Raw genomic sequence first — 27,266 nt, forward strand, 5'->3', positions numbered from 1 at the left:
AACGTTCTTGTTGGCTTTTTTGGCATTCTGTAAAACCATATGGCTTTGGTTCTTCTCCAACAAAATTAATCAAATGGCACAAAGACCACGATTGATTATTTTTTGGGGGATTTTTTTCCCCCAAAAAACTACTTTTTAGTCATATCCAATTTCTCCCCATCATTAGGAGGCTCCCACATTAAGGCTACTACTACCACTCAGTCAGGAGGGCTGAAGACTATCACGTTTCCTCCAAACCACGTGACGCCAGCCGACCGCATCTTTTTGAACTGCTCGCTCACGCACCGTTGGGGGCGGAGTAACACACCCGGAGGACAGCGCTATCCGCTATCCTCTGCTTGCGTGAGCTCACAGACGCCCTGATTGGCTGTAGTTAATGATAAGCCGTAATTAACTAAGTACCTCTCATCCCGGCCCTTGGCCAATCAGCTCTCTTTAGACCTCCGGCTGCGAGAGCATCACCCATGAATCGAATCAGCGATCCTCGGATGATAGGGCGAGCACTTTACCACTGCGCCACTCGGAGGCCTGGGACCATGATTGATTCTTGAGAGTTTGGTATACAGGATATTTCAGCAATAAATGAGATGATATTTTGCCTTCAAACGAACTATACATCATTGGGAACATACAGGCATGTGAAAAGTTATCACCCCCCCTTTTTCTTTTGTCTTTTTGGGAATTCGCTATTGCACAGCTCTCTTAAGGTGCCACCACAGCATTTCAATTAAGTTGAGGTCTGGACTTTGACTAGGCCATTCCAAAACCTTGTGATTTCTGCATAAACGAGGTTTGGTTTTTGGCAAAAGGCAAAACAACTCCACCTGGACATTGTTTCAGAAGCCTTGCAATTTGGTCAGATGCTTTTTTGCAAACCTCAGTCGTGCTTCCATGTGATTTTTAGACAGAAGAGGTTTTCTCGCGGAGATCCTTCCAAACAAACCATACTTGTTCAGTCATCTTCAAATTACGCGGTCATTGACTTTAACATTTAACATGTTCAGTTAGGCCTGAAGGGTTAAAGATGGCCGTCTTAGGTATTTTGTATTTCTTTGAGCATTGCACAGTCTCACGTTGGTGTGAATGTGCTGGGATGTCCACTCATAGGAAAATTGCCAACGATCTTGAATGCTTTCCACTTGTAAATAATCTTTTTCACCATAAAATGTTGAACTTCAAATGGTTTGGAAACCTTTTTTCAGATTAATATAAAGCAACATTTGCTTCTCTGAGACCGTTTCTTATGTTTTTCCCTTTTGGCTTTATGAAAACTTGCACTCCTTAAGGCAAACTGCCAAAACGTCTGCTTTTATAGAAGTTTGAACACCTGCTGATGATCAATTAAATAAGGGCTTATGATTAGCAGCACCTGGGTGCAACTTACTCACTTAAATTCTTACTATTGCAGTCATTTTTTATTTTTTTTAGTTTCATATTTGTTAAATAATTTGTTTGTTTTTTTAATCTAGAGGTGGTTTTGGCCAATACTAAGGCCTGCTATGATCAGATTATTATATTTTTACACAAAGAAAACATGGAATTAAACTCTTTTACACATGACTGTATTCGGACAGTTCCAATGGCTTCAGGTCTTTTTGAACAAGTAAGGGGAAGGACCAAAAAGCTCAATCGCTCCTTGTATCCATTTTATTGATGACAATGATAATTGTCACACACAATAAAGTCATCTTTTATGATAAGTAAATTTATTGGAAAAAAAAAACTATTACAACCAACTCATGTTGAGGAAAGATTTCCTTTCATTTTGCAGTGTTTTAGATCTACATGGCAGGATGAGCACAATGGTTGTGACTATACTATCAATGTTAAAAAAAAAAAAGGAAGAAAAAAAAGACATAGCTTCACTATCAACATTAAATTGTTAAATGTAAAAAAAAATGCTTACAGACTAAGGAGGTCATCTACAGTTAGAAAACCAGAGGTAAAGGTAAAAAAAGAAATTACAGAAAAAAACATCACTTGGTTAATCTTATTTCAGAATGTGTTTATAACACATTGAGTTATAAAAAAATAAAAACAAACAAAATCTTTGTTCAGCACCATTTGTAGTATTCAATAACCACAAATTCCCTAGCCAAAAATTCCTATTTGACTACATATGGCCTTCCCTGCCAAATGTTAAAGTTCGGACGTGAAAATCATGAGGGAAAAAGAGAGAGCCCATCATTGCAGAGATGTGTTCATTTGATCCTGGAGGTCGGAAAAAAGGGGGTTTGGAAGTCCTCTCATGACCAGTTTCACAGCAAAGAAACAGCATAAGAATATTTTCAGATTTAATCAGTAACATGCAGGAGCCAGCTCAAAGTGGGCAGTTTGTCTCTGAGGCTCACGGTTCCTCCCACGGTCTGTGCAGGATTATGAGAAGACATCCAGCAGATGGGAATTGATCGAAAAACACTGGCAAATAAATAATGTCCAGCTCCAATGAGAGAAAAAAAATATATATATATGTCCATCACACATCCAGCTTTTTTGCTTCCTTTTTTTTTTTCATTTTATAAATACAACATGTTTATTTGGGGAAGTTTAAAAAAAAGAAAAAAAAAAGAAAAAAGATTTTCAAATGATCTACCATTGTCATTTGGAACTTTAAAACCTTATACAATCCTGCAGGATGAACTCCTTGAGAATGTAGGTGTGCCACAACGGAGTGCATCTTGCATCTGAAACTCTGTAGACAACGAAAGGTAAACAGGTCGCGGCTTTGCGTTGTGCGTGGAGGTTGGTGACATTAAAACGTCATCTTCTGCATGTTCTTCGAAGAACGCGGAGTAATGCATAATCCTGCAGGGACTCTCTCTGAGTGCCGGCACACTACAGCACCATAGTCAGATTATATCCTCCGCTTATATTGAAGTATCTGTACATGTGCGTGACCTTTCAGCTGTAGTCCAGCGACAAGTTAAACCAAGAGCGCTCGAGCCAAAACGGCCAGTGGTCCAGGCTGCTAGGATCCTCCTGCTGAGGAGTGTGTGCGCGCACGCTGGTGATGGCTGGTAGATGGAGGATAAGGAGCGTGGCGAGGTTCAGGTGGGGCTGGGTGGCGTGGTAGATGAACTTGTATCTGGGAGGGTGGTGGGCTGCTGTTCTCCTGGCGTGCTGTCCGCCTGCTGCTGAGCGATTGCCGAGTGTTTGCATTGAGAAGAGCCGCACTGGCAGCTGAACAGTTTGCCCTTCACGTCCCAGAAATGATCGCCATAATCAAACCTGGAGACAAAACAATAATTAAAAAACTATTTAGACAAAATCTTTTTTTTTTTTTTTCAAAACAATGAATGAATCACCACCTTCGAATGTCCCAGTTTTACAAATATATTCTGTTCCGCCATCTATATTTACCACTCATTACACTACACTGATGAGAAGCTAATGACTGCAGATTAACGGCGAGGTTCGGGGAAATGCGGCGGCACGGCTCACCCTAGCTCGTCTCCGGCGCTGATGTTCTTGCTGGCGAAGAACGCGATGTGCGGGAAGCGCAGGTCCTGGTGGGAGGTAAACACTCGGCAGGGGAATAGGTTTGGCTCGCAGTGGTGGTTTATGAAGCGGCTGATGTTGCCATAGAAACGAGCGTCTATACAATACATATCTCCAACCTGTAATAAAAACGGAAATGACAGCTTGTGAGTGTTTAAAGTATGGGGTTATTGAAAAAGGAAAAAAAAATAAAGGGATGACTGAAAACAGCTTTTATCATCCTTAAAGATTATGAACGCAACAACTTCCTGTGGCTAGCTTCCAGATCAAAGCTTCACTGCCGTGTGGCGAATAGCAATATAAGCTTGCGTTAATTAGCATTATATCAATTGCATTGCACCGTTAGCAGCGCTGTTATGGTGAATAATTTTTTTGGTACAAGTTAACAAAAGCCTGAGGGTTCCTTTATTCAGTGAAACTGGGGGGGGGGGACTTCCTTCCAGTCCAATTCATCTATGTGAGTCTAAGAGAGCACAGCATCATACTCATTGCTATTATATTGGATGACAGGCTATTTTTGGAAGAAATGAGAGAATTTTGTTAAAGAAAAAATACGAAGTACACCAAACATTCAGTGCATCACAAACACATGGCCACGATAGGTATTCTCACTAAACCCCAGGCTAAAAAGTTTAATGCATTTAAATCGGCCAATAATTTTTTATAACAATAACACGGTGTCTACTCATTTTCATACCATGAACTAGGTACCATTTTATGATGCAACAGTGTGTGAAATTTTTCTCAAAGCACTTGCACTCCTTCCCCGTTTCCACACTTCCACAATTTAGGGAAAATACAAAGCAAGTGGATGTAGACCAACAGCCCTTTCACTGAGATATCAGAAAAGCCAATAAGACATTATGAGGAAAATTCTTTTAAGTTACCTTGCTGTCCAGGCTGAAAAGGTAGGAATCAATCTCCCTGACATCTGCTTCTGCATCCGAGATGATTTCTCCGACGTACCTGCACAAAGGACGAACATACAAAACACTGTACTTCACACGCATACACAGTAAACGTTTTCAGACAGGCAGGTATTTCCAGATTAACTCAGACAGACAGAGGGATAGAAATGAGAGACGCTCACTCGCAGACGAAGGTTCCTTGCGGGATGTCCTGTAATGTCCGAACACCCCAGCCCATTTTTTGAGTCCTGAACAGCTGCAGTCGAATCCTAACAGCACATCACATTTAATAAAACCTCTGTTTAAAAAAAAAAACCCCGAAAAAAACGTACCGACAAACTTTATGTCGTAGATATTCATGGTGACAGGACGCTACCGGAGTCCGTTTTGAACAACGCGGTTCTTGCAGGTTCTCCAGCACGAGCAGGCGTGGTTGCACTCGAAGATAAAAGGCGGCTCCTCCGAGCAGAACTCTGGCAGCAGTCGGCTCTCCTGAGATGAACACGACGAGTCAGTTTAACCATGCAGAACATGTAACCATGCGGTTTAGTAACACCTGCAATTAACAGATTTAACTAATTTCTTAATGAGGACGCAAGATATTCAGCCATACCTTGTCATACCAGCAGCGCAGGCTGAGCTGACCGCACATGCAGCTGGCCGAGGAGCAGTCGTCTTTACAGACGCAATACTGGAAAAGGGAAAAAAAAAAAAATTACATTTTACAATGATTAAACATTTTTTAATTTAAAGTTAAATAGAATTGTATGATGAAAAGACAATCGTGGAACAGCAAAAAGTTTGGTCTTTGACGTGCACATGGATGTTTGACCGTGACAAATCTATATACAGAAATTATTTTATTGAGGTATAGAAAATCATCTCATTAAAACTTATCAACCTTCTAGCAGAGACAACTAGTTTTTAGATTGAAATGCCCCGATAATAAGCAGATGCAATTATCCCATGATTATGCTGTGATCCACCGCATTATTTACACTCCCAATCAGGTGATTTTTCATGTAGGAAGTCCCCTAATTTTCATACCAGAAAAGCTAAAGTCAACAACAGCTTCAGACTAAGAACTTTTTTTAATCAAAGTCTATTTTCCTCATTTTGTTTGCATGAGGAATTGGAATTTTTATGAGGATCTGCGAGGATATGCTGTTTCGTCCATACAATTCAAAGACACTTCCATCAATCTTTCACTCTGTAGACACACCTTTCTGAATTTTAGAGACATTAAAAGCTGCTTTACCTGTAAATGAGTGATGTTTTTGTCTATGTCCATGGGAGAGGTGACGCAGCTATCAGGCACATATTTGTAGTCAGTGGGGCAGGGCTCACTGTCCACAGCGTTTACACAGGGCACGGGTACTTTCTCATAACCTCGAGATATATCCCTGAATAGAGGCAGATAAACTCAGTACATCATACAGTAAAGTAACCAGGTTAGAAAGTAATGAAGTTGGTCCGTAAACTTGACCCGTGTAAGTAGTCAGTAAGTTAGTAAGTGAAGTAAGTCAGTTTATGAAGTAAGTAAATACATCTACAAGTCAGTAAAATGAGGTTAGTAATCTATACATAGAATAAAACTGTAAGGACGAGGTGTCTGTACATTAAAGATATTTAGGAAAAATAAATATTTGGGGGAACATAAGATGAGTACTAAATGGTTTATGAAATTTTTGTCTAACTGTTTGTGCATGCATCACGTAAAAACTACTAATGGGGTTTTCTTAGGTGTATTTGACTGAGCTTGACGTAACAGAAGCTTGTTTCATCTAAATCAGCCCATGGGAAGAGAAAATGTTTGATATTTGAAATTTAAGTGGACAACACCTTTATACCATAAAATAAACCCTAAATATAGCATAAACAATAAAAAAAGACTTGAATAAACGCAAATCTTGCACCTTCATTCCACGCACTTCACGAAAAATTTCGTTCATTCTAAAATTCAACAGATGCCGTTGTACATTTTTTTTAACATGCTTATGAGAATGCAATTAAATAAGTGATTACATATGTGAAGTGGGTCAGTAAATGAAATATATGGATGGTGGCCCATAGGGACGAACGCACACAAAAGTCAAAGCACAAATAATAGAATAAACATGCTGAGCCATGCATAGCCAAAACACACAAAAAAATCGAAGCACATGGTTAAATGACTAAGTAAATTAATTGCTGTTAATAGTTACCATGTGTTTTTTGTGTGTGTATGTGCTTGGACTTTATGTTTTTGTTTTAACAGCGTTTTTATTTTTGCATGTGTTTTGACTTTGTGTAGTTAGTATGTAGTTATAGAATAGCTTTCCAAATAGTGTCCTCTTTCTCTTTCCTTCTCTTCCCCTCTCTCTTTCTTTCTCTTTGTCGAGCTACATATGTCTTTCCTGAGCTGCCAGTGATCCAGACTCCCTCTGCCCTCCAGACCTGTCTGACCCATCCTGGTGCCCTGCTTCTGGTTGGAGTCCTCGTCACATGGATGCCCCGTGTGTCTCTTTGGGATGAGTCTGGGGTCTGGAGACGGTTTCACTTTAGAGTTCCATAAAGACGGTTCTGGCCTCGACTGGTGTTGACAGCTGTTTCTCTGAGGACTTGACTTGGCTGTAGTTGCTCGATAGTTCAGGACTGGAATTTGGTATAAGTCTACCTGAGCCTCCAATAACTCTCTGGACTCCATATTAACATCAATTGTTATAACTAGCTGGCTAACACACAGTATGAATGAAGTTCAATTCCTGCTTTCTGTTTCACCCAAATGAGGATGGGTTCCCTATTGAGTCTGGTTCCTCTTAAGGTTTCTTCCTACTACCATCATCATCATCATTATCATCATCATCATCATCATCATCATCATCACCACCATCATCATCATTATCAGGGAGTTTTTCCTTGCCACTGTCACCCTCGGCTTGCTCACCAGGAACTATCTGACCATTTTGATTCGTTGTTAAAAGTGCTACAAAAATAAAACTGAATTGAATTAAAGTGAATTAAGTCATTAATATCAAGTATTAGACTAAATGAAGTCAGTAAGTAAAGTAGGTAAATAAGTTAGTCAGTAAAGTTAATAAGTCAGTAAATAAAGTTAGGTATTAATTGTATTGGTCATAAGCCTTATGAAACATATAGTCTAGGTGTTATGAGCAAAACAAGGGAAGCAAGTAAAGTAAAGCAGCAGTTAAATTAAGGTAGCAAACATCAGTAGTGAAATAATTCAGTAAAGATAAGCCAGTAAGTTAAATAAATTACTAAGTCTTGTAAATCAAAAAAAAAAAAAAAGAAAAAAGAAAAAAGCAACAGATATGAGTTCTTGGAATGGATATATTGATTAAATGTTGCCTATATATTTGAGTCAGATAAAAAAAAAAAAGGCCAATAAAGAAAGCCAGAAGATGTGGCAGACAAAACATAAGCATCTTGTCGTTTAAGGGATACAGTGCACAGCTATACAAAAGACAAGCAAATAAAATGAGGAATGTATTACATGCTAATTTTAGATTAGCATGATGGTTGAACCTACCTGTTGAGGAGCTTTTCTCCAGCTGTGCATCCTTCACCACTTGCCTCCCTCTGCCTCTTGCTTGCATGCAGAGCGCTCCATACCTTCGAGTTCTGGTTGCAGCACTCTAGCGGCGAGTCTCCTTCCCTGTTCTTTAGGTTTACATCTGCCCCCCGCAGCAGAAACAACCTGCAGTTGGCAAAAAGCTGAGAATGTTAAGAAGCTTCCTACTGATATTAATCTGGTTTTGATTCCTTGCCTACAAATGCATGTGTTCTTTCAATGCTGCTGTTAAAATTTCTGAATGGACTGGATCATCACTCCAGCACAATATGCCAATCTCTACTAAAACTTTACGGTATAAAAAAACTAAAATAGGGCAAAACTTCCTTCTAAACTATAAACATTTGCAATTTGCATCCCAATGGAATGAGGTTTAATTGGCTGTCAAATCAGGTTGCACTCACGTGACACAATCCAACCGATTTTCCCGTGATGCAATGTGCAATGGTGAGTCTCCGTGCACGTTAACCGTGTTAAGATCACACTTGGCATTCAGAAGAACATCAGCAATCTCCACACAGCCAGAGAATGCTGCCCAGTGCAAACAGATATTCTCCTCCTACCAAGATAAAACACTAGACTATATGATAATGTCCCAGCTTCACCAACAAAACAAGCAATACAAAACTATCGCAAAATGGATGTAATGATTTTAAATCAAGTAGCGTTGGATACAAATAAAAATAATAATAAAAAATCCAGTAAGGAATCACAATCTAAAATGTACTCGGATCAGCCAAGATGTGTTTGATGTCTATCATGTGTTTCTTGAATCCCCGCTATCCACACTAACCTTGTCTCTGATGTTGGCATCAGCATTTTTAGATAGCAGCAGCTTAACCAGGTCGATGTGTTTGTACTCTGTCGCCCAAATCATTGCTGTCCAGCCGCCGTCATCCTGCAGACGAGAACACAGCACAAGAACACAAGTCTAAAGACTAGAATCTGATGATGTGGGTAATTCTTAAAACATTGATCACCTCTTTACCTGACAGTTAATGTCAATAAGGCCTGTGAACAGCAAGTGTTTTACGATAGTAAAATGACCAGCCTTAGCAGCAAGGTGGAGACATGTCGAGCCTTCAGCATCCTGTAAACATGGCAAAGATTGGTTTACATTTTGATTCAAATAGGTGTAATCAGTAAGAAACAAGCAGGCCGGTGTTAGTACCAGGTACTCCAAAACAAAGAGAGAAATATACAAAGAAAGACAGAGAAATAGGCAGACAGCCAGGGCTAGAAAGACATACAGACACAATTTTTTGGATTTATCCAAAAAAGACAACATACTGTAGACAGACAGGTAGACAGACAATCAGGTAGACAGACAGACCGACCTTATTGGATACAATAGCTCCAGCTCTCAGTAGGTAGCGTACGGTATCCAGATGATTGTTCTCACAAGCCTCCATCAAAGGTGTGCGCTGGTCCTCATCACATATGTCCAGGTTTGCACCAGCCTGACACACAAAAGTTAACAACCTATTATTATTAAAAAGTCCTGAATAGTTAGGGTTAAAGCACAGGATTAGGATGAATCCTCTATACAGGATGTATATACATCTGGAGATACTGACCTGGACCAACATGTGGCAGACCTCCTGATGTCCGGCCTCAGCTGCTACATGAAGGGGTGTTCGTTTGCTCTGGCTCTCCATCTTAAAGTTTGGATCAATTCCATCCACTAGAAAAACATGGATAAACATTTGTGTCTTAAAGGTGATGGGCACAAATAAAATGAATGGCTGAAAAAGGACAATGCATCTTACCAAGCATCATTAAGACTTTCTGGAGCTCCCCCTGCTTAGCAGAGATAAACAGCTGTTTGGGATGAAAACGAAGCTTCTTAGGCCTATAAAGAAGAAACGAAGCAGACCTCATGTCAATCATAAATATACAGTATGAATACCATACAATACAATGATAAAACTGTTAATTTGGTGTGTCTGTAAATTGAAAATAGTAAAAAGTTAAAAGATATGATTTTTTTTTTTTGCAGGGACGTAAGATTAGTAATAGAACACACCAAAATGGTTTTAGAAATTTTTGTCCGTCTGTTTGTTTGTGCACACGTTACGTTAAAACTACTGAACTGATTTTAATAGGGTTTTCACATGAGTGCTTGACCGAGCTTGAGGGAACATATAGGCTTTGTTTCATCGCAATCAGCCCATGGGAAAAGACGATATGCTAATTTGAATTTTCAAAACATTTTTTAAATACACGCTTGTAAGCATGCAATAACAATTTACTTAATAAACACGATCTCACACCTTCATTCACCATACTTTACAGTAACACGTAAAATATTTATTTTATTCGAAAAATCCATAGGTGGGTTCATGTTATTTAAAAAATGTGCGAACGAAGTTGCGGCACATCTAGTTATGAATAATTCAATCAGCCTCATAGGTGTTCATACTTTACAAGCGCAACAAATCAAAACAAATAAAGTGTGATAAACTGTGTTTAATTTGGTCGATTATTCTTACTTCTCTGTATCCAGTGCCAACAGAATGGTTTCCAGAGTCTCCTTGGGAGGCGCTATACAAAGTCCAGCCCCAGATCCTGCACCCATGTGCTCTGGCATGCTGCCTTCTGGGGTTAGTGATCCATTCCCAGCTTCAGAAAGTCTGGACAAAGTGCTGTCTGCTCTCCCTTCTCCCAATATGGACAGGCGCAACGGCCTACAATCATACACACTTATCAATATTTATTCAGACAGTATGCAAAAATGTTTTTCAATGTCACAACAAAATGAGATTTATAAAGGATTCTGTAATGCTGGGTTTCTTTGTAAATAAATACCAAATGACTCTTAAATTAATGAGATCTTTACAAGAAACACTGCATTTACTTTTGGTGATGCCAACAAACCTTGACAAATTGGAAGTTTATTGCTAAGCACGGCTGGTGCTAAAACTTCCAAGAAAGGTAGACCAGCCACTGCAACCTATTCTTAATAGTGCGTCATTTCTTTTGTCGCAATTGACGGCAACTCTTCATTATTGGATTCAGTACTATAAAACATGCTTCACGAATATTTATTAAATTAATTTGTCTTACTATATTATTATGCTTAACACATCTAAAGGCTTCAGCTTTGGAATCATGCATTCAGCAGATAGGTAACAATAATCAAACAATATACATCACCACCACCCAATTTTTGTTTGGTCAAGGATTTACATCTAAAGAAATCCAAATGTCACTTCAAAGTGCCGAGCTATATCCATACCCTCCAGTGGTGGTGTCTGCCTTGCCCTCCAAAGTCGCTGGGATACTGGGACTCTGGCTCTGGGGCACTGTAGACGTGGTGTCTGCTTTGGCGATGGTGACCTCTTTGGCCTTGCTGACTTCCTCTCCGCAGTGTGGACAAAAACTTTGACCCTTCAGTACTGACGCGCAGTGCCGATGAAAGCGGTGAGAGATGTTCACCTCCGGCTGGCACTCCATGAAGGTTCCCTAAAGTAAAAGAAAGTAGTGATTTTAGGAACTTTAAATAAAAAAAAAAAATGAATAAATGATCACTTACAGCTTGAAGCCGCGGGCACACTTACCGCCCTACAGAAGTAGCCACAGCCAGGGCAGCACTGATGTTTGATCATTCCGGTGCGATGCTCCTCACATAGCACCAGCAGCTGAACAGAGTTTGATGGCCTCATCATCTCGTGCTTTAGGACTGCGCTTTGGCACCGACTTAACTACATGGGAGTAAAGATGGAGTGTACGCTGATCATGCAGCTTAAATATAAAGCTTTTTATTAATTATAAGATATAGTCATCTTGGACTAAAGAATAAAGTCCATGTTTATTATACTACAATTAGCATGTTTTTTGACAGACATACAATGTTGATTGTTCCATCAACAGTACCTCTGACAATTGATCTCTCACACAAACTCACACTTTTTTTTTTTTTAAATATAGCTACTTGTGTTGCTTGCACTGCATGATCTTACCTGTCCATCCACACTCTCGGTGGCCATGCACTTCCTGTCAGCCAGCGTGAGGATCTCCCGGCTCTTGGGGGTTTCTATGCGGCAGCTACACAGCGGAAGCTCCTGCACCATGTCCGCAGCTGCACTCTGGGCTGTGCTAGGGGCTGAAGTGTATTTACAACTTAGAATTATCTTAAGTATAAATGATTTAAAAGAATTTAATTAGTATTAGATTGTATTGGGCAAACAAATTATGGTACAGTATACAAAATAGGGAGGAAAAAAAAAGAATTGTTATATGCAGGTAGAGTTATTCATCTCCACCAGGGGGCATCCTTTCCTCTTTGCACTGAGAACGCTCCTCTCATGAGTCATCATTAGCACAGGAACCATGGTGTCAATCACAGTATTGGAACTAAACAGCCGTGTTGCCATAAGAAAACCACTTGCTTGTGACACTTACCAGAAAAAAAAAAGGTTTCATTATGTTAGAGGACAAAAATTGGTCTTTGAGGCGATAGAAATAGGTCATGTGGTCTGATTAGTCCAGACAGACCCTATTCCAGAGCAACTGAATAAGAAGGAAGGTGCATGATAATGATGCACCAATCATGCATGGTGGAGAGTGTCCAAGCCTTTGCTTTTAAATGCAGTGTTATAATGTGGGGTTGCTTTTTAGGTCTATCCTTGTCGTTGGTCTTTTTCTCTTTCTTCTTCCTGGTTCTTCCTTTTAGATACAAAGTTTCCTCATGATGTATCCACGACACGATTCCTTTCTCCACTACCTATTCACTTGTCTTCTTTTCTGGCCCTTTTTATCTTCAGCATATGCCGGAGGCCTTTCATCTCGACTGGCCTGATGTATTAGTCATTTCTCTTCTTTATAGTCCCAATCCCACATACATCCCTGTCCACTGGCCAGACAAGCACTTTCCATCATTTGATCTTTGCACTCATGGTTACATTGTGAACTCTCCCAATTTTCTTCACGGTTGAGTTGACTCCAGAAGCATTTGCCAGCCGTGTTTTAAATCATCAGTGATTATTGAACCAAGATATGGAAGGCTATTTACTTTTGCATCCCATTGGCACAGATGTTGCACAAACCATCAGTCACTATTACAACCTTGTCTCAAAATGCTTTTATTTCAAACCTCCTCTCACAGTTATTCAACACCAAATTAGGTTAATACCCCCTTTCTATCAATATAAAGCATAGCCATCTGTATATAAACCAGTCAGAGAATTGGTATCTAATCTCTAGTTCCTCTCCCCATTTAAACACTAGTTTGTCCATTTTTCCAATATTATCATCCATATATTTGCTTCTGGTCCTTTTCAGTTTTCCAAAATTGGACAGAAATTATATTTGACCGCAGCCTTTCCCCCTTCATTGAATTTTCCACTGGAACTTCATGTGAGCCTGCTGACTTCCTTCTTGCTGTTTGTTTAATGACCTGTTCCACCTCTGATCACAGTAGAGGAGGTTCATGAGCTGTTACTGAATCCACAAACTGTTGCACTGCGGTGTGTTCAGATTTACTAAGTTCTCTGTAATATTCCCTCTAACACTTTGCGATTTTCTATTCTTCTGTGAAGATCTTTTTCTCAGCTGACTTAACACAGGGTTGTTGTGGTTGAAACTTTAAGTATTTCTTCTGTCTTGAACACTTGTCATCTTCTCCCTTGTTCCAATTCTTCAAAAACCTATTCTTGAAAAACTATTCTTTGCCTTTACGTACCCTTCGTTAAATAATTTGCTTTAAATCTCTTGGTTACTTGACTTTACCTCTTACTATGCCTTTATCTGTCATCACTTTTCTTTTGTTCCCTTTTTTTCTTCTTGCTATAGTTTCCAAGATGACTGCTCTTAATTTATGCCATAAATCTTTTGACATTTTTTTATCTGTCTGATCTGCATTTAAAACTTTTCTGAATTTGACCTTTTTAGTTTTCTTTTCTGTACTTTCTTAGTTTTCGACCTCACTGTTGCTCCTAGTAATCTGTGATTTGCACCATTTGTAATGACCTGGTTATTAATAAAAAAAAATAATAATAATAACGATAACTTGCAGTACAGTAAAGCTGATGGCACTGGTTTGTTTTGGGTGAACCAATATGACCGCCAGGCTCAACTTTCAGCTTAAGGTTCTTTTACAGACAGAAATGTCAATGTCATCTCCTGCTGTTATAAAACTCCAGGATGTGAACATTATTTAAAAATCATAAAAGTATTTTAATCTTCTAACTAGGAAAATCACAAAAACAGCCTTATCACAAAAACAGCCTTTTTCCATCTTAGAAATATTGCCAAACTTAGGAGTATCCTATCCGTATCTGATGCAGAAAAGCTAGTTCATGCATTCATGACCTCCAGACTGGACTATTGTAATGCATTACTAGGCGGTTGTCCTGCATCCTCAATAAACAAGCTACAGTTAGTCCAAAATGCAGCCGCCAGGGTTCTCACTAGATCCAGAAAATATGATCATATAACACCTATATTATCATCCCTGCACTGGCTACCTGTTCAATTTAGAATTAATTACAAAATAGTACTACTTACATACAAGGCTTTAAATGGTTTAGCTCCCTCATACCTAACCAGTCTTTTGATACGCTATAATCCACCACGTCCCTTAAGATCACAAAACTCCGGACTTCTGGTAATTCCCAGAATTTTAAAATCTACAAAAGGGGGCAGGGCATTTTCAGATTTGGCTCCAAAGCTTTGGAATAGCCGTCCAGACACTGTTCGGGGAGCAGACACGGTTTCCCAATTCAAAAGTAGGCTCAAGACGCATCTCTTTAATCTGGCATACGCGTAACTCATCCCATAACCTCATACTCCAGTACACCTATCCTGAATGGCAACTACGCCAATTCTCTCCATCTTTTCTGTATTTTTCTACCCATCCCGAGGCATCTGGAGATTGTGCCAGCTTCAGTAGACAAAGGCCAACCCTGCGAGGTTTCTAAGGCATCTTGAGAAGGACCTGCTCCAGCTAGATTCTGCTTTATGATGGCTGGAGCTACACATCCTGCTCCTGTGCTTCCAGTGATCCTGACCCCATCTGCCCTCTGCACCTACTGCTGAACTGAATCTACACAACTTCTGATATATTGAACTTTCACCTGCACAACACACTTGATGTTATTTCTATCTGTTATCACCCAGATGAGGATGGGTTCCCTGTTGAGTCTGGTTCCTCTCAAGGTTTCTTCCTATTGCCATCTCAGTGAGTTTTTCCTTGCCACTGTCGCCGTCACCCTTGGCTTGCTCATCAGAGACATTTCATTAATCATTCATTCATTTCATTATTATCTAGACACATTTCTCTCACACATACACACTTCCAAATATTTTCTTTTCTTTTCTTTTCTAAAAAAAAAAAAAAAAAAAAAATCTTTAATTTTTTTTTTTGTGAAGCTGCTTTGGGACAATGACCATTGTTAAAAGCGCTATATAAATAAAAAAATTGAAAAATTGAAAACAAAGGAAACACTTTGAGATTGAAATTTCAAGTCACCATGTCCTTAAACAAAAGTTTAGCATATGGACCGCACCGTCAAGTCTTACCTGTGCTTTCTGTGTTCAGCAGGGCATCCTGGGCTTTCAGGTTAAGTGACTCTAATGGAACCTCTGTATACGCTTTGTTCTGATTAGCAGGCGCAGTAGGAGGAGCAGGAGTCTGGGCTGAAGTATCTAACGGAGTCTGGGCACTGATAGCTAAAAAGTGAAACATCAAAAATTAAGATTCAGTTATTCATCATATGTACTTTACAGGAGAGTGATTTTTTGTTCTCCACATATCCCAGTTAGGACACATCTCCTCAAAAACACTCAAACAATTCAGGGAAAATTGTCACTGAAAAAGGTCACTGTCATGTAGTGGACAGATTTCTCTAAAAGGAGTCTAAAGCATTTTGGAGACTCATCTGATCTGAAAAGACCAATTTTGCCAAAGACAGCTACATTTAGGTGCTCTGTATACTGAGAACACAATCCTCATAGTAAAACGTGGTGGTTGTAGAATCATGTTGAGTTCTTTGGTTCCTTCCTTGGTCAGTGACTTTTGGTGGACAGCCTCGCCTTAGCATAGCTGCGCTTATGCAGTATTCTTTGTATTTTTAGTATCAGATTTGGTTTTGCTCTGAAAGACGTAAAAAATTTGGAATACAGTATTTTTAATAACTAAGCCTTAACTGAACTTTGCCCTACATGTTCCTGATGTTTGTTTTGGAACCTAACAAATTCTGGAGCCTTCCCAGAACAGTTGTATTTATACTGACATCATGTGACACTATAACTGCACACAGATGGACACCATTGAAGTAATTAGGTAACTTTTAACCCTAAACACATACATACAGATTCTACAGTACCTGAAATTTCTGTGGACTTCAGCTTCTTTTTACGTTTTCTGGCAGGCCGGAGCCAAGGGCTATCTGCCTTCGCCTTCTTTTTCACCTTCTTCTTCAAGCTGGATTCTGAACTCTGAAGCAGACAAAATTAATTTCAAACAAATTCTGGCCTAATCCTTAACTAACATCATACGACTGCATTTTAACTCCTGATGTGCCCTTAATAAAACCATGACTAGTCACAGACTAGGTTTTAATAACATATAAACAGACAAAAATAAGATGACCACTGCCCTAACACTTTTATAAATTCTATAGTGAGTTCTATACTGACAGGAAAGCTTGTAAAGAGAAACTGCTCGACTGGCTTAATAGAAAAACTTTAGATCTTTAGATAAAAGAATGCCTGGGGCTCTTACCAAATCTGACTCATCTTGTTCTTCATCCCCTTCCTCTTCTGCACTCTCTTCAGACTCATGCTCCTCTCCAAGCTAAATCATACATAAACAACAAACAAATGTGTTTAAGGAAGCCCACTATTTGCTAAACTTTCCACATTTTATACTGGGTCTCGATTTGACAATAACCGGTTTTGTCAAGCTGAAATAAGTGGCAAGTGAGAAAAGGTTAAAAGATTTCGTTCAAATTCCAGTGAAATACATTCTGCTCATTTCTACATTCATAACCAAATTTATAACCAAGTAATCACCGGTGAGAAATGGTCAGGAAAAACATCCACACCTGTTGCACTGAAGGTAATCTGCTGTCCTCTTGAGATGCTTCAGCCATTTCTTTTCCAGTCGCCTCTTCTTCATCTTCGGAATCATCATCCGACTCGGATTCGTCGGACTCGTTCTCGGTTCGATCCCCGTTCACCTGCACGGTCTCTTTTGGCTGCTGCGCAGCAACGGATTCCGACGAGACCTGTTGAACATACCCGCAAATCCATGAGAGCTCAGAAACATCGCCTGTCCACATCGATCAACAACTTGAACTAAAAAACAAAGCACAAGCAAGGGCCAAAACTGAACTGAATTCTCACGACTTTACACGTGAACCTCCCCGGCTAAACACGCAGGTGAAACAGCGACCAAGAATAATCAGAGCTTCAAGATGCGTCAAGGTTCTATGTAAAGCTGGCATGTCGGGAATGCTGACCTGAGGAGTGGGTGGAGACTGGGGCACACGCTGGAACATCTCCAGCACTGTGCGCTGCTTTAGCACTTTGGTCTTCTTCTTGGGAACAAGGCTGTACGTTCCCATCTTTCTCTTCTTCTTTCGCAACACAGACACTATCGAGTAAGCAAAAGTCTGCAGTCAAATACCAACACATCATCAAAGGCAAACAAACCAGTTCAAAGATCTGTTGCATTTAATTTTTTACTTTTTTCATGCCAACATTCACCACTTTTAGGCCAGTTTAATTTATTTACAGTGCATTTTTCCACCAGAGTACAACTATCTCTATTAGTACTGGCACCCATCAGAGATATTTACTTAATATGTGGGGAAATGTGAGGGCTGTACTGAAAGTAATGCAAAAGTGTCAGCCATGAGTTTGCACCATTGTTAAACCCAACTCTCAAATCCTCTTTGAAAATCCCCTCCGTCACAGTTGATTGTCTTTCACTGCATGGTTTGTCTACAGTGCTGCTTTAACCTTCTTTAAACTTCTTTATCCATCTGTGCACATTGTTCGTCAACGCAGTCACCTCTGTAAACATTCTATAGCATGTTCTATAGAAAGTCTAAAACTCTTCTAAAAAAAGGCATGTGCATATACCATCTAGGTATGGATAACTATGTAGATCCATCAAATTTTTTAAAGTAATGTCCTTTGCACAGCGTGTTTCAGGTCATTCCACAGGTTTTCTGTAGAATTTATATCTGGGCTCCTACTTGTCCATTCCAAAATTTTGACCACCTTCCAAACCTATGATCTTGTGGGTTTTCATCATCAGGATGAAAGGTGAAATCTTGCTTCACCTTTAACTGTCCAACACAGGACTGCAGGTTTGGCCAAACAAGTAGTTTAAATAGAGCTGTCCATGATTGACCTTGGTTCCAGCTAAAGAGGAGCAAATAATGCTGCCACCACCATGCTTCACTGGATAAGGTGTTCATTCACAGTGCGCAGTATTTGCCAGACACTCCTGTAGCAGCTTCTTAAATGTTGCCATCTTTCTCTTGGCAGTCTTTTACTCTCCGATTAATTTTTAATTTATCCTTTGGACATTTTTGAGGGACATTCAGCTCTTGGGAATATCACAGGGGAGACTCATCGTCTCCACTCCTTGTTGATGGCCTTCACCATGTCTTGTATATCTGTTTTCAAAATTAATTTGTACCCCCATCCTGATCCACGTCTTTCAAAATGGAGCTCCAGGACATGTTTTTGTAAGGGATTTTTGGACCATGATGAAAGCAAGAAGACACCAGTAAGAGCGAAACTTTCTCAAAGACTGATTTGAATTGCTCGAGTCTTGTCAAGTCACACCCACCACTGTATTACAGCGTATCTATTATAGTGGTACAACAGGTGCTTCCTCCTAATACATACTAACACATATACCTTCTATACAACCTCACGTTTCTTCTGTTGAGAAACTCATTTGATTGAGTATAGGTATATGAGTGTCTTTTGAACACTTGAATATTTAATGCGTTTGGTTAATTCCGAGCTGTGTCACATGCTGCATTATAAATGGGTGTCCATACTTACGCACTCAGGTTATTGCTTTTTTTTTCCTCCTTTAAACAACTCTATTCTTATATTTGGCTGCTGTATAAAATTAAGGCAAAACAATGTCACATGGTTTATCTTATCGCAAATATCCTCCATTTTATAAGGGGTGGTAGACTTTTTATCTTCACTGCACTGAAAATGAGAGCTCACATTTAAATGATGTGTGTGCAAAAGTGGTCCAAGATCTATTACAGGGAGTGACTCAGTGCTGTTATTCTATCCAGACCTTCACGAAATATTAACGGTGGTGGTCATTTTAAAATTCCAGAATACTTTCTTTAATTGTGCAGAAAAACAAAACTGTGCACTGTTCACAAATAAATACTCTCAAAAATAACACATGCTATTTATTTATTTATATGTTCATTTTCAAGAAAGGTGCCAATATTTCCAGAGCTCACTAGGACAGTGTTGTTCCTGTTGTTTGAAAAACAAACAAACAAACAACAAAAAAGGATATGGCAGATTAACCTGTGTGTGGCTTGGCTGGTGTGGCGATTGGTGCTGGTGTGGCATCAGTTTGCTTCTGAGGTAGCTGGTTCTGAGTGGGAGGAGCCTGCACAGGCGGTTGAGCTTCTGATCGGTCCACACTCTCACTTTTCACCACGCTTGGCTCTTTTATTTCCCTGTTTAAAATCTATAGAGATCAAATGCATCACTTTACCTCTGGAAAAACCAGACGACTGTGAAATACCACCGTGTTTACACTAGCAATTCTCTCGCGTCACTTGTAGGTTGGGCATGCTATGACTGCTATTGTTGTTGTTTCTGGGTGTGCGCAGTCCGGAGACACTGTAGTAGCTATATATAACCCTTTAAAAGCCAACTAGGTAAAAAACAAGTGGAAATAATGCACAAATCAATGTGATTTAAAAAGTTACGTGGTAGGCTAGGCACAAGCTAAATGTACTAGTGAAGTGCACTCAGCAGATGTTTGTTACTTCTGGCCAAGATTGAATTTCTTTATTGAGTCTTTAACCATTATGTATGAGAGGTTGAATATGATGAGATAAAATGAAACCCTGGTTATTCTCAGGGAATCAATGAGGTATTGTCGAGAGGAAGATAAGAAACAACCTGATCGAATAATACAGACGAGCTGAGGGCTGCTATCAAAGCAACCTGGTCTTTACTCATGCCTCAGCACTGCCGCGCTGCATTGATTCAGTAATTCATACTAAAGGAACAAGTATTTGCTACATAAATGAACATAATTTATCACTTGGACATTTCTACATTGCAAATCCTTTTTTGACACACTGGACTGCTTATATAAAAAAAGTTGGCAAGTAATGAACCTATTAAATGTGATCGTTTCACTTTATTAATAAAATTAGAGAAGAAAAACAATATTCTAATTGTTTGAAGACGCATTACACATACACATTAATAGTTAACTCTTGTTTTGTTCAATTAAATTTAGTCAACCCAACTTGTTTCAAGTTTTATAAATCCTTGGTTCATAAGACTGCTGAATGTTTTTCTTTTGCTTTTTCGAATTTGCTTTCTGATTCTTTATCTACCTCATGTGCCAAGTTTCAAGTTGTTAGTTGAACCATACTTTACCTTTAGTGCGTGATTCGAGGCTGGCCTGGACATGGTCTTGCGTGCTCTGTGTACTGTCACACGTGGAGGCATGTTTGCAGCAGTGCCATTTTTAGTCTCGTTTTCCAAATGCCCCTCTGCCAGACAGGGTCCTGTGCTTGTACTAGTCCTTAAAGCACCCTGGCCCTGGGTTTGGGATGTAGCTGAAAGAGGGAGTGTTTTAGTTGCGTACCCTAGGGGAGAAGCTCCCTTAGGGGAGCAGTTAGTCCTGTGTTGGGAAGCCGGCGATTCATCCTGGGCCTGACTGAGAATATATCCATTACTGCCCACGGTGGAGCCGTGAGGAGGATCGGTTTCTGAGAGTCCGTTCTCCATGGCATGCGATTGATTGGACGACTTTTGGACATCAAGGTCCGGCTGAGCTTTGTCAGATTCGGTGCTCTTAAAGGTCCCATTCAGCTCTTCTGCTGTTTTGGAAGGTTCTGCTTGCCTGATCGAGGGCTCCTCAAGCCCTAATTCGACAAAACAGAATGTTACACAAGATGCAGATCAAATAATCATCACAGTACGCAATAAATTCAAAATGAAGTCACCTTCTTCTGCTTCATTTTGCAAGTCTTTCATACTCTCAGTCTTCATCGGTTCAGTCTTCCCTGTGATCCCTTTGACCAAACCAGCAGGCTGAAAAAACAAACAACATAAGATAAAAATGGTGCAAGACTGACAAAATACACTCAATTATTTTTAAAAAAAGAGGCCTATTGTAGCTGCAGTCTTTTGAAGGTCCTCTCCTAACAATCTACATGATATCAAATTCATCTGTTATGCCACATAGTGGGCTGCAAATGCTGCAATTTCAATGCAAGATGCTCAAAACTGAACGCTCGAGCTTCTGATGAAAAGGATGAACCACCACAAACTGTCTGATTAGCTCATCATATACATTTCTAAAGTCTCATATTTTATTAAGTCTGCATTAGATTGAGAAGGGAAAAAACACAGTCACTCAATCGTCCTTTGGGAATGCGTCTTAACACAACAGGGGTCTTGATTGGATGGCAAAGACTCTATTGGAATAGCGAATCCTTTTACAGCTGTGTTGTTAAGAAACACACCGAATGCAAATGATCACGAGAGAGTTGCACAGCCCGAGAGAGTTAATCAAACGCATCAGTTCCAATTCCATGCAACGTAATTGGGTTTTATAAAAAATGAAAGAAAGAAAAAAAAAAAAATAGGAAAAAACTATTTTGCGGATGCATGATTAGTCCTGATTATTTTGTGTTTCCTACTGCAACATGAGTGAATAGAAAGAGTGAAGAACTGCTGATAAAACCAGATCTCCTCAGACCAAATATCTTGCTTTCATCATACCTTCCTTATATTCTCTCCCTCTTTTTTGTTGCCCATGCTATTTTGAATAATTGCATTTGGCCTCTAGCCCAGTTACTCTAGAGAGTCCCAGCTGCTTAGCCAACCCTGCACTGAGGAAGTGCCTCATCTCCAGTACTGGTTTGGTTCCTGCCCAAAGTTCTAAATGCACAAATGACAAAACCAGCACTATTACAACAAATAGCTCCTTTTTCTCCAACAAGGCCTTCGACTGCAACGTTTGTCCTTTCCAGTTAACAGCAGTGAACCTCCTGATGCCTCAGTGTCAATATCTCTTGACAAAAGAGAAAGCTAAAGACGTAAGGGCAAAAGGCATAGATACCCATGAACAAAGATCTGAATAACACAAACAGTGTCCTGCTGGGATGGCGTGACACAGAACGTGCCTTGCCCAAACAACTTTATAAAGAAAGGAAATCTAATGCACACAAGACACAAGATGCAAAGCAGTCTGGTGTGTCATGCCTCAGAAATGATTTTGCTCAACACAGAGCAGGGCTTGCTCCCTGTAGGATGGCAGTCGAAATGGCACGAGGAGCCTATATCTGTCCTGTCTGAGTTCATGGATCAATCCAGGACCATTGAGCAAAGAGGGAATGCGTGGACTCTGCAAAAAGAAACAAGAAGATTGTCAACATTAACAAGATCAATAATGAGCAAAAATCTACGGTAAACCTGAGAATCACTAAGCAAGTGCTTAAACTTGCTTGTGAATGATAGAAGCAGTCGAGCAGCTCCATCTACTGAGGCAACTGCAATGCAACTAGACTTATACAAGCACTCCTTGCACACTCTCATTCACTCACTCACTCACTTGCCAGCCTTCAACATCTACTGTAGTGATTTTCAGCAGCCATGCTCAAAAGGAAGAGGGAGGTCAGGAGGTGCAGTAATTACAGCAGAAATCCAGGCTTTTCTCCTGTCTGCCCCTCCCCCAGCCATGCCTTTGCTCCCCAGAAGCTCCTCATCTGATTGGCAGCCACGCTGGCTGCCTTCCACAGGACACAGAAAATGGCTGCCGTTCGTTGGAGCTGCTCTCTCAACAAAGGTCGGTCCTTCTTTCTGTTTCCCTCTCTCACCACAAGGGGAGCCACTTCATAATAAGAGTCCCCCCCAACATCCAACCAACCCTGAGAGGTTCTGGACCATCAAAACCAAAAAACAATGATAGAGAAAGCTGTCGGGCTGTGATGTAAACCATCAGGCATTTCAGAGCAATGGTGCATCAGATCCTCCAAAAGGAATGAAAACACTCCAGCTCCTAATGTGGTCTTGATATCCTTCCTGTTTCATCAAGACTTCTGAACATTGTTTTCTGGGTACTTCATAGTTTTCCCACAAAGTCCAGAACTTTATTTTTGCATAAAGCCGTCTACCTCGGTCTCTCTTTGAGCCGTGAGACTGCTTTCACTAAAGGCCCCATGAATTACCCCACGTCAGAAATAAATAGATATCAATTATATATTATATTAAGTTACATATATAAAAAAAGGCCTGAAAAGCAATCCTTGTAAACCATGTAAAACATTAATACTCCAGAGCTGGTTTAATTTTAATACTATTGATTTGAAAAGCATCTGAATTTATCTAGGAACATTATTGGCTTCCCATTCTCCATTGCACATACAATATCCATATATAATATAAAAAAAACCTGCTTTCCTCCTATTTAAAGACAGAACTATAAAAACGGTTAAAAGATCCACAGTGACCATTCATTTAAGACTAGACTGGTTAAACAGGGGGAGATATAATCTCACTATCGCCAAAATATCTCTGGGACTTTAATTCCTTTTCGAATCAGTAATGTAAGAGATTTTTTATGGACACACGTGAAAAGTTTACATTCTATATGATCTATTATTAGTCTCTTTGTCCTGTCTGATCTGATATTTAGGTAAATAGTCTATTAAAACTTTTACCTGTGTGTGTGTGTGTGTGTGTGTTACACTTTTTATATGGGCGCCCCCCCCCCCCCCCCCCCCAAAAAAAATGCTCTTTTCTTTATATAATATAAAAGCCTCGTCAGGTAAGTGATGTTCTGGGGTTTTCTATAAAACCAAGAACACATATGGCTTTCAAGCTTCCAAACAAGCTTTTAGGATAAAGTAAATAATACTAAAGAAAATAATAGGCTAAATAAAGCTGTACGTAGTGGTACAATGCATGGAGTTTGCATGGAGTCCAGCAAAAATCTGATCCCGTGTCAGCATACAACATTCCTTCCCTCACTTTCACAGTACGCTTAACTGTTAACTTTTTCATAACCAATAACCTGGCAGACACCAATTTGGGCATTCGGACTAAAACTAAATCGATCTTAATGACATTTTCAAAACGGAGAACCAGTCAAACATGATCCTTTGCTACACAATCAACACAACCAGCCGTAACAAAAATCCTGTTGGTTAAAGCAACCCTGTAATTTTTTTTTTAATCAAGTCACATGTTCAAAAGACACATAGAGGCGATATGTCTAGAACCGGAGAATCTGGCATCAAGTCGCAGCACTTCAAAACTTTCGTCTCACAACATACATCTTAACTCTGATGTTGCTCTGTTTTGCACCAAGACCCCGTTAGTCTGTTGCACTGCAGATTTATTCATTGGCATTTCCGGTATAGCAGGCTCAAACCTGACCTTAAATCCACAATTATATCCTTATCAGCACATTCCTATTGCTTATACTATGACCTCAATGCAGCTCCAAGATGAAACCCCAGTCCAAAACACTGGGGATGAGCATGTCTCTCTACAGCATGAACAGCTGACTTCTCTCATTGCATTACATATTACATAAGTAAGAGAGAAAATAAAGGCTTGGATCATGAAGCTTGGTTTTTATTAATATCTGAACAGCATTGCCTTGAAGTAGTGCTGTTCTTCTTCCCAAGTCCTCCCCCTACAGGACAAAGAGAGACCATCTACAACAGAGGACGAGAGAGAGAGAGAAAGAGAGAGGGAATGGCCTCGGCTCCCAACCGCCATTTCGTAACCAGCTTGTTTACTGATACAATGAAGATTTCTATGGCAGAAGGAACATACGGGTAGGATTCGTGCAAATGAAGGATCATCCATCAAATAAGACTGACTTCTTATTGTGTCAATAGGGTTTTTGGCAAAAGGAAAAAAAAAAAGATTCTTAGCTATGAAAATTGGGCTAATTGTCTGGGTTAGGAACTACTCCACATGTAGGAAATACTTGACCTGCCTGTTTGGTATTAGCGTTCCTCCTTGGCTGATTCACGAGTGAATTTGCAATGCTGCTGCTCCAAAAATACATGGCATGAAATAAAACAGCTCAAGTTTCAAATGCTGGAGCAACACACCCCATATTTGTTATTTACATGAAACATTTTTTTTTATAAACTCTGTTGAATGAATAAAGAAAACAACAAATGTGTCCTCTTGTTTCAGGTGACATTCTGCAATATGTCTGTTTCTTTACTATGCATGTCCAAATGAAGAATCGCTTAAATCGGAAAATTGCAAAATACAACTCTTATCAACATCATTACACCAGCACATGTATCACAATAGAATAATATATATATTTTTTAAAACAAACAAAAAAAAAATAAAAAATTGAGACCTGGCATATATAGAATAATGAAAAATATTTCTTACAATATAAATCATGAGATTATCCACAACCTTCAGCACACTCAATCGGTCATTTATCCAAAAGCTAAGACGAGATCACAATGAGACATCTTTCTAAGCTGTAAATCACCACATGCTTAGGATGCTGAAAAACATTGTCACTAAGGCCACGTTTGCAACAAAGACATGTCTACAGTACTGATGCAAAAAACAACCTTCACTGCCTTCAATGAGATCTGGGCCTCTGCTTCCTTTACACATCTCAACGGTTCCTCCAACAAAGTGCACAACACCCCTGAACAGGCTAATTAGGATAACCAGCATTAATTTTTTTTTGTATGCATGTGTGTGTCTGTGTGTTCAGCATGCCATTCTTTTAGTTTGGCCTGGCTAGTTAACAGGCCTAAACCTGCACGAATCAATTATCTTCCTGCAAACAGCATGGCATATCTGCAACCATTTTGTTCCTCTTATCCAACATTCTTGCGGTAATCCTGACTCACAGGGGTAAAAAGACCAGATGAAAAAACAAAGGAGAACGTTCTCAAGCAGCAGCATGCATTCTAAGCGAAGACTTCAGACGCAAGACCAGTCAACTTTTTTGTGCTTCTCATTTAAGCCAGAACCCTAAATTAACAGAAACCTAATTAAGCACCCATGAAACCAGACTGAGGTAATGGACGGGGTTCTCCGTTTGCATGTTCCCAAGCCACCAACATTTAAGCCGCACCATTCCGTCTGACTACTCCTACTGTACCAGGATTAAAGACAACTACGTTTAGCTTTAAGCTCTGAGAGCCACCTTTCTACTTCAATCCTTGGACCAGACCAGCGCATGACTCAATCTGTCACAAGAGAGCTCCCCCTCCAGTTTGCACTCTCAATGGTCTGTCTGTACATGAATGGAGGGATAAAAGGCAGATGGTGGAAAAAAGCACAGCCTAAAACCCACAAATACTCAGAGCCAGCAATGATTCAGGCTTGAGGTCCTGTTCCTTTGCTAAGGTTCCTCTTCCAGCAGCATCATACCTGCTTTCTACCGAGGGCCTCCATTAAGTCTGCGCGAGAGCTTCGAAACAGATTGTTCCTCTTCTTTTTTTTTCCCCACCTCCTCCTGTATGCAGACATTCACCCAGCTTGCTGGTCATGTGACCTAGCAGCTCCCTCTGTTGGCCAGCTTTGCTAAAGCTCCAACTGAGCATGCTCAGTCAGTTCAAATTTCATTTTTTTTTTTTTTTGTTATTCTTCTTAAAGGAGGTCACCAATGAATGCAAGCTGCCATTTTATTTTGCTGGCAAAGAAATATACAGCAGATGTATGATAAGGCAAAAGGAATGTGATGTCCAACACCAGCAAGCAGAACCAAGAGTGTGAGGTATCCTTAATCTCATCTGGTCTACCCACCAGAGTTCTTTATCTCTGCTGAGCCTGAGGAGGGCAGGGCTGTTTTTCTGGTATATCTCTAGTAAACTAAATGGATCTCCTGATCTGTATTACTTCTCCACAATGGTATTAAACTAACTGCTTGTCAAGATATTAATAATGTTTTTTTTTTAATCCTTTTTAGAACCAGTGTAGGGTAAAGCAGGATTAACTTCAAGCCAATCAGAGAGGTGGTTTTAATATAATATGTTCTTCTAATCCTGTTTATACTATAGAATTAAAAAGAAAAAGAACATTTTCAAAATCATTTCAAA

General features: G+C 39.8%; 1 protein-coding gene across 1 annotated transcript; it reads right to left on the bottom strand.

Annotated features, from left to right (window-relative positions):
- Positions 1-1,645: 1,645 nt before the first annotated feature.
- ehmt1b (euchromatic histone-lysine N-methyltransferase 1b) lies at positions 1,646-27,266 on the bottom strand. Its single transcript, XM_053478320.1, is given in 28 exon segments — positions 1,646-3,228; positions 3,442-3,617; positions 4,386-4,464; positions 4,589-4,675; positions 4,783-4,898; positions 5,020-5,097; positions 5,665-5,809; positions 7,936-8,103; positions 8,382-8,536; positions 8,771-8,875; positions 8,966-9,067; positions 9,315-9,437; positions 9,555-9,661; positions 9,747-9,829; positions 10,470-10,664; positions 11,216-11,442; positions 11,538-11,681; positions 11,940-12,082; positions 15,499-15,648; positions 16,305-16,416; positions 16,703-16,774; positions 17,025-17,207; positions 17,442-17,575; positions 19,501-19,666; positions 20,596-21,086; positions 21,168-21,255; positions 26,599-26,645; positions 26,648-27,266. Coding segments are annotated over 28 exon segments (3,981 nt in total). The 5' UTR covers positions 26,772-27,266; the 3' UTR covers positions 1,646-3,047.

The sequence above is a fragment of the Clarias gariepinus genome, chromosome 19 (genome assembly GCF_024256425.1).
Source record: "Clarias gariepinus isolate MV-2021 ecotype Netherlands chromosome 19, CGAR_prim_01v2, whole genome shotgun sequence".
Taxonomy (NCBI): Eukaryota; Metazoa; Chordata; class Actinopteri; order Siluriformes; family Clariidae; genus Clarias; species Clarias gariepinus.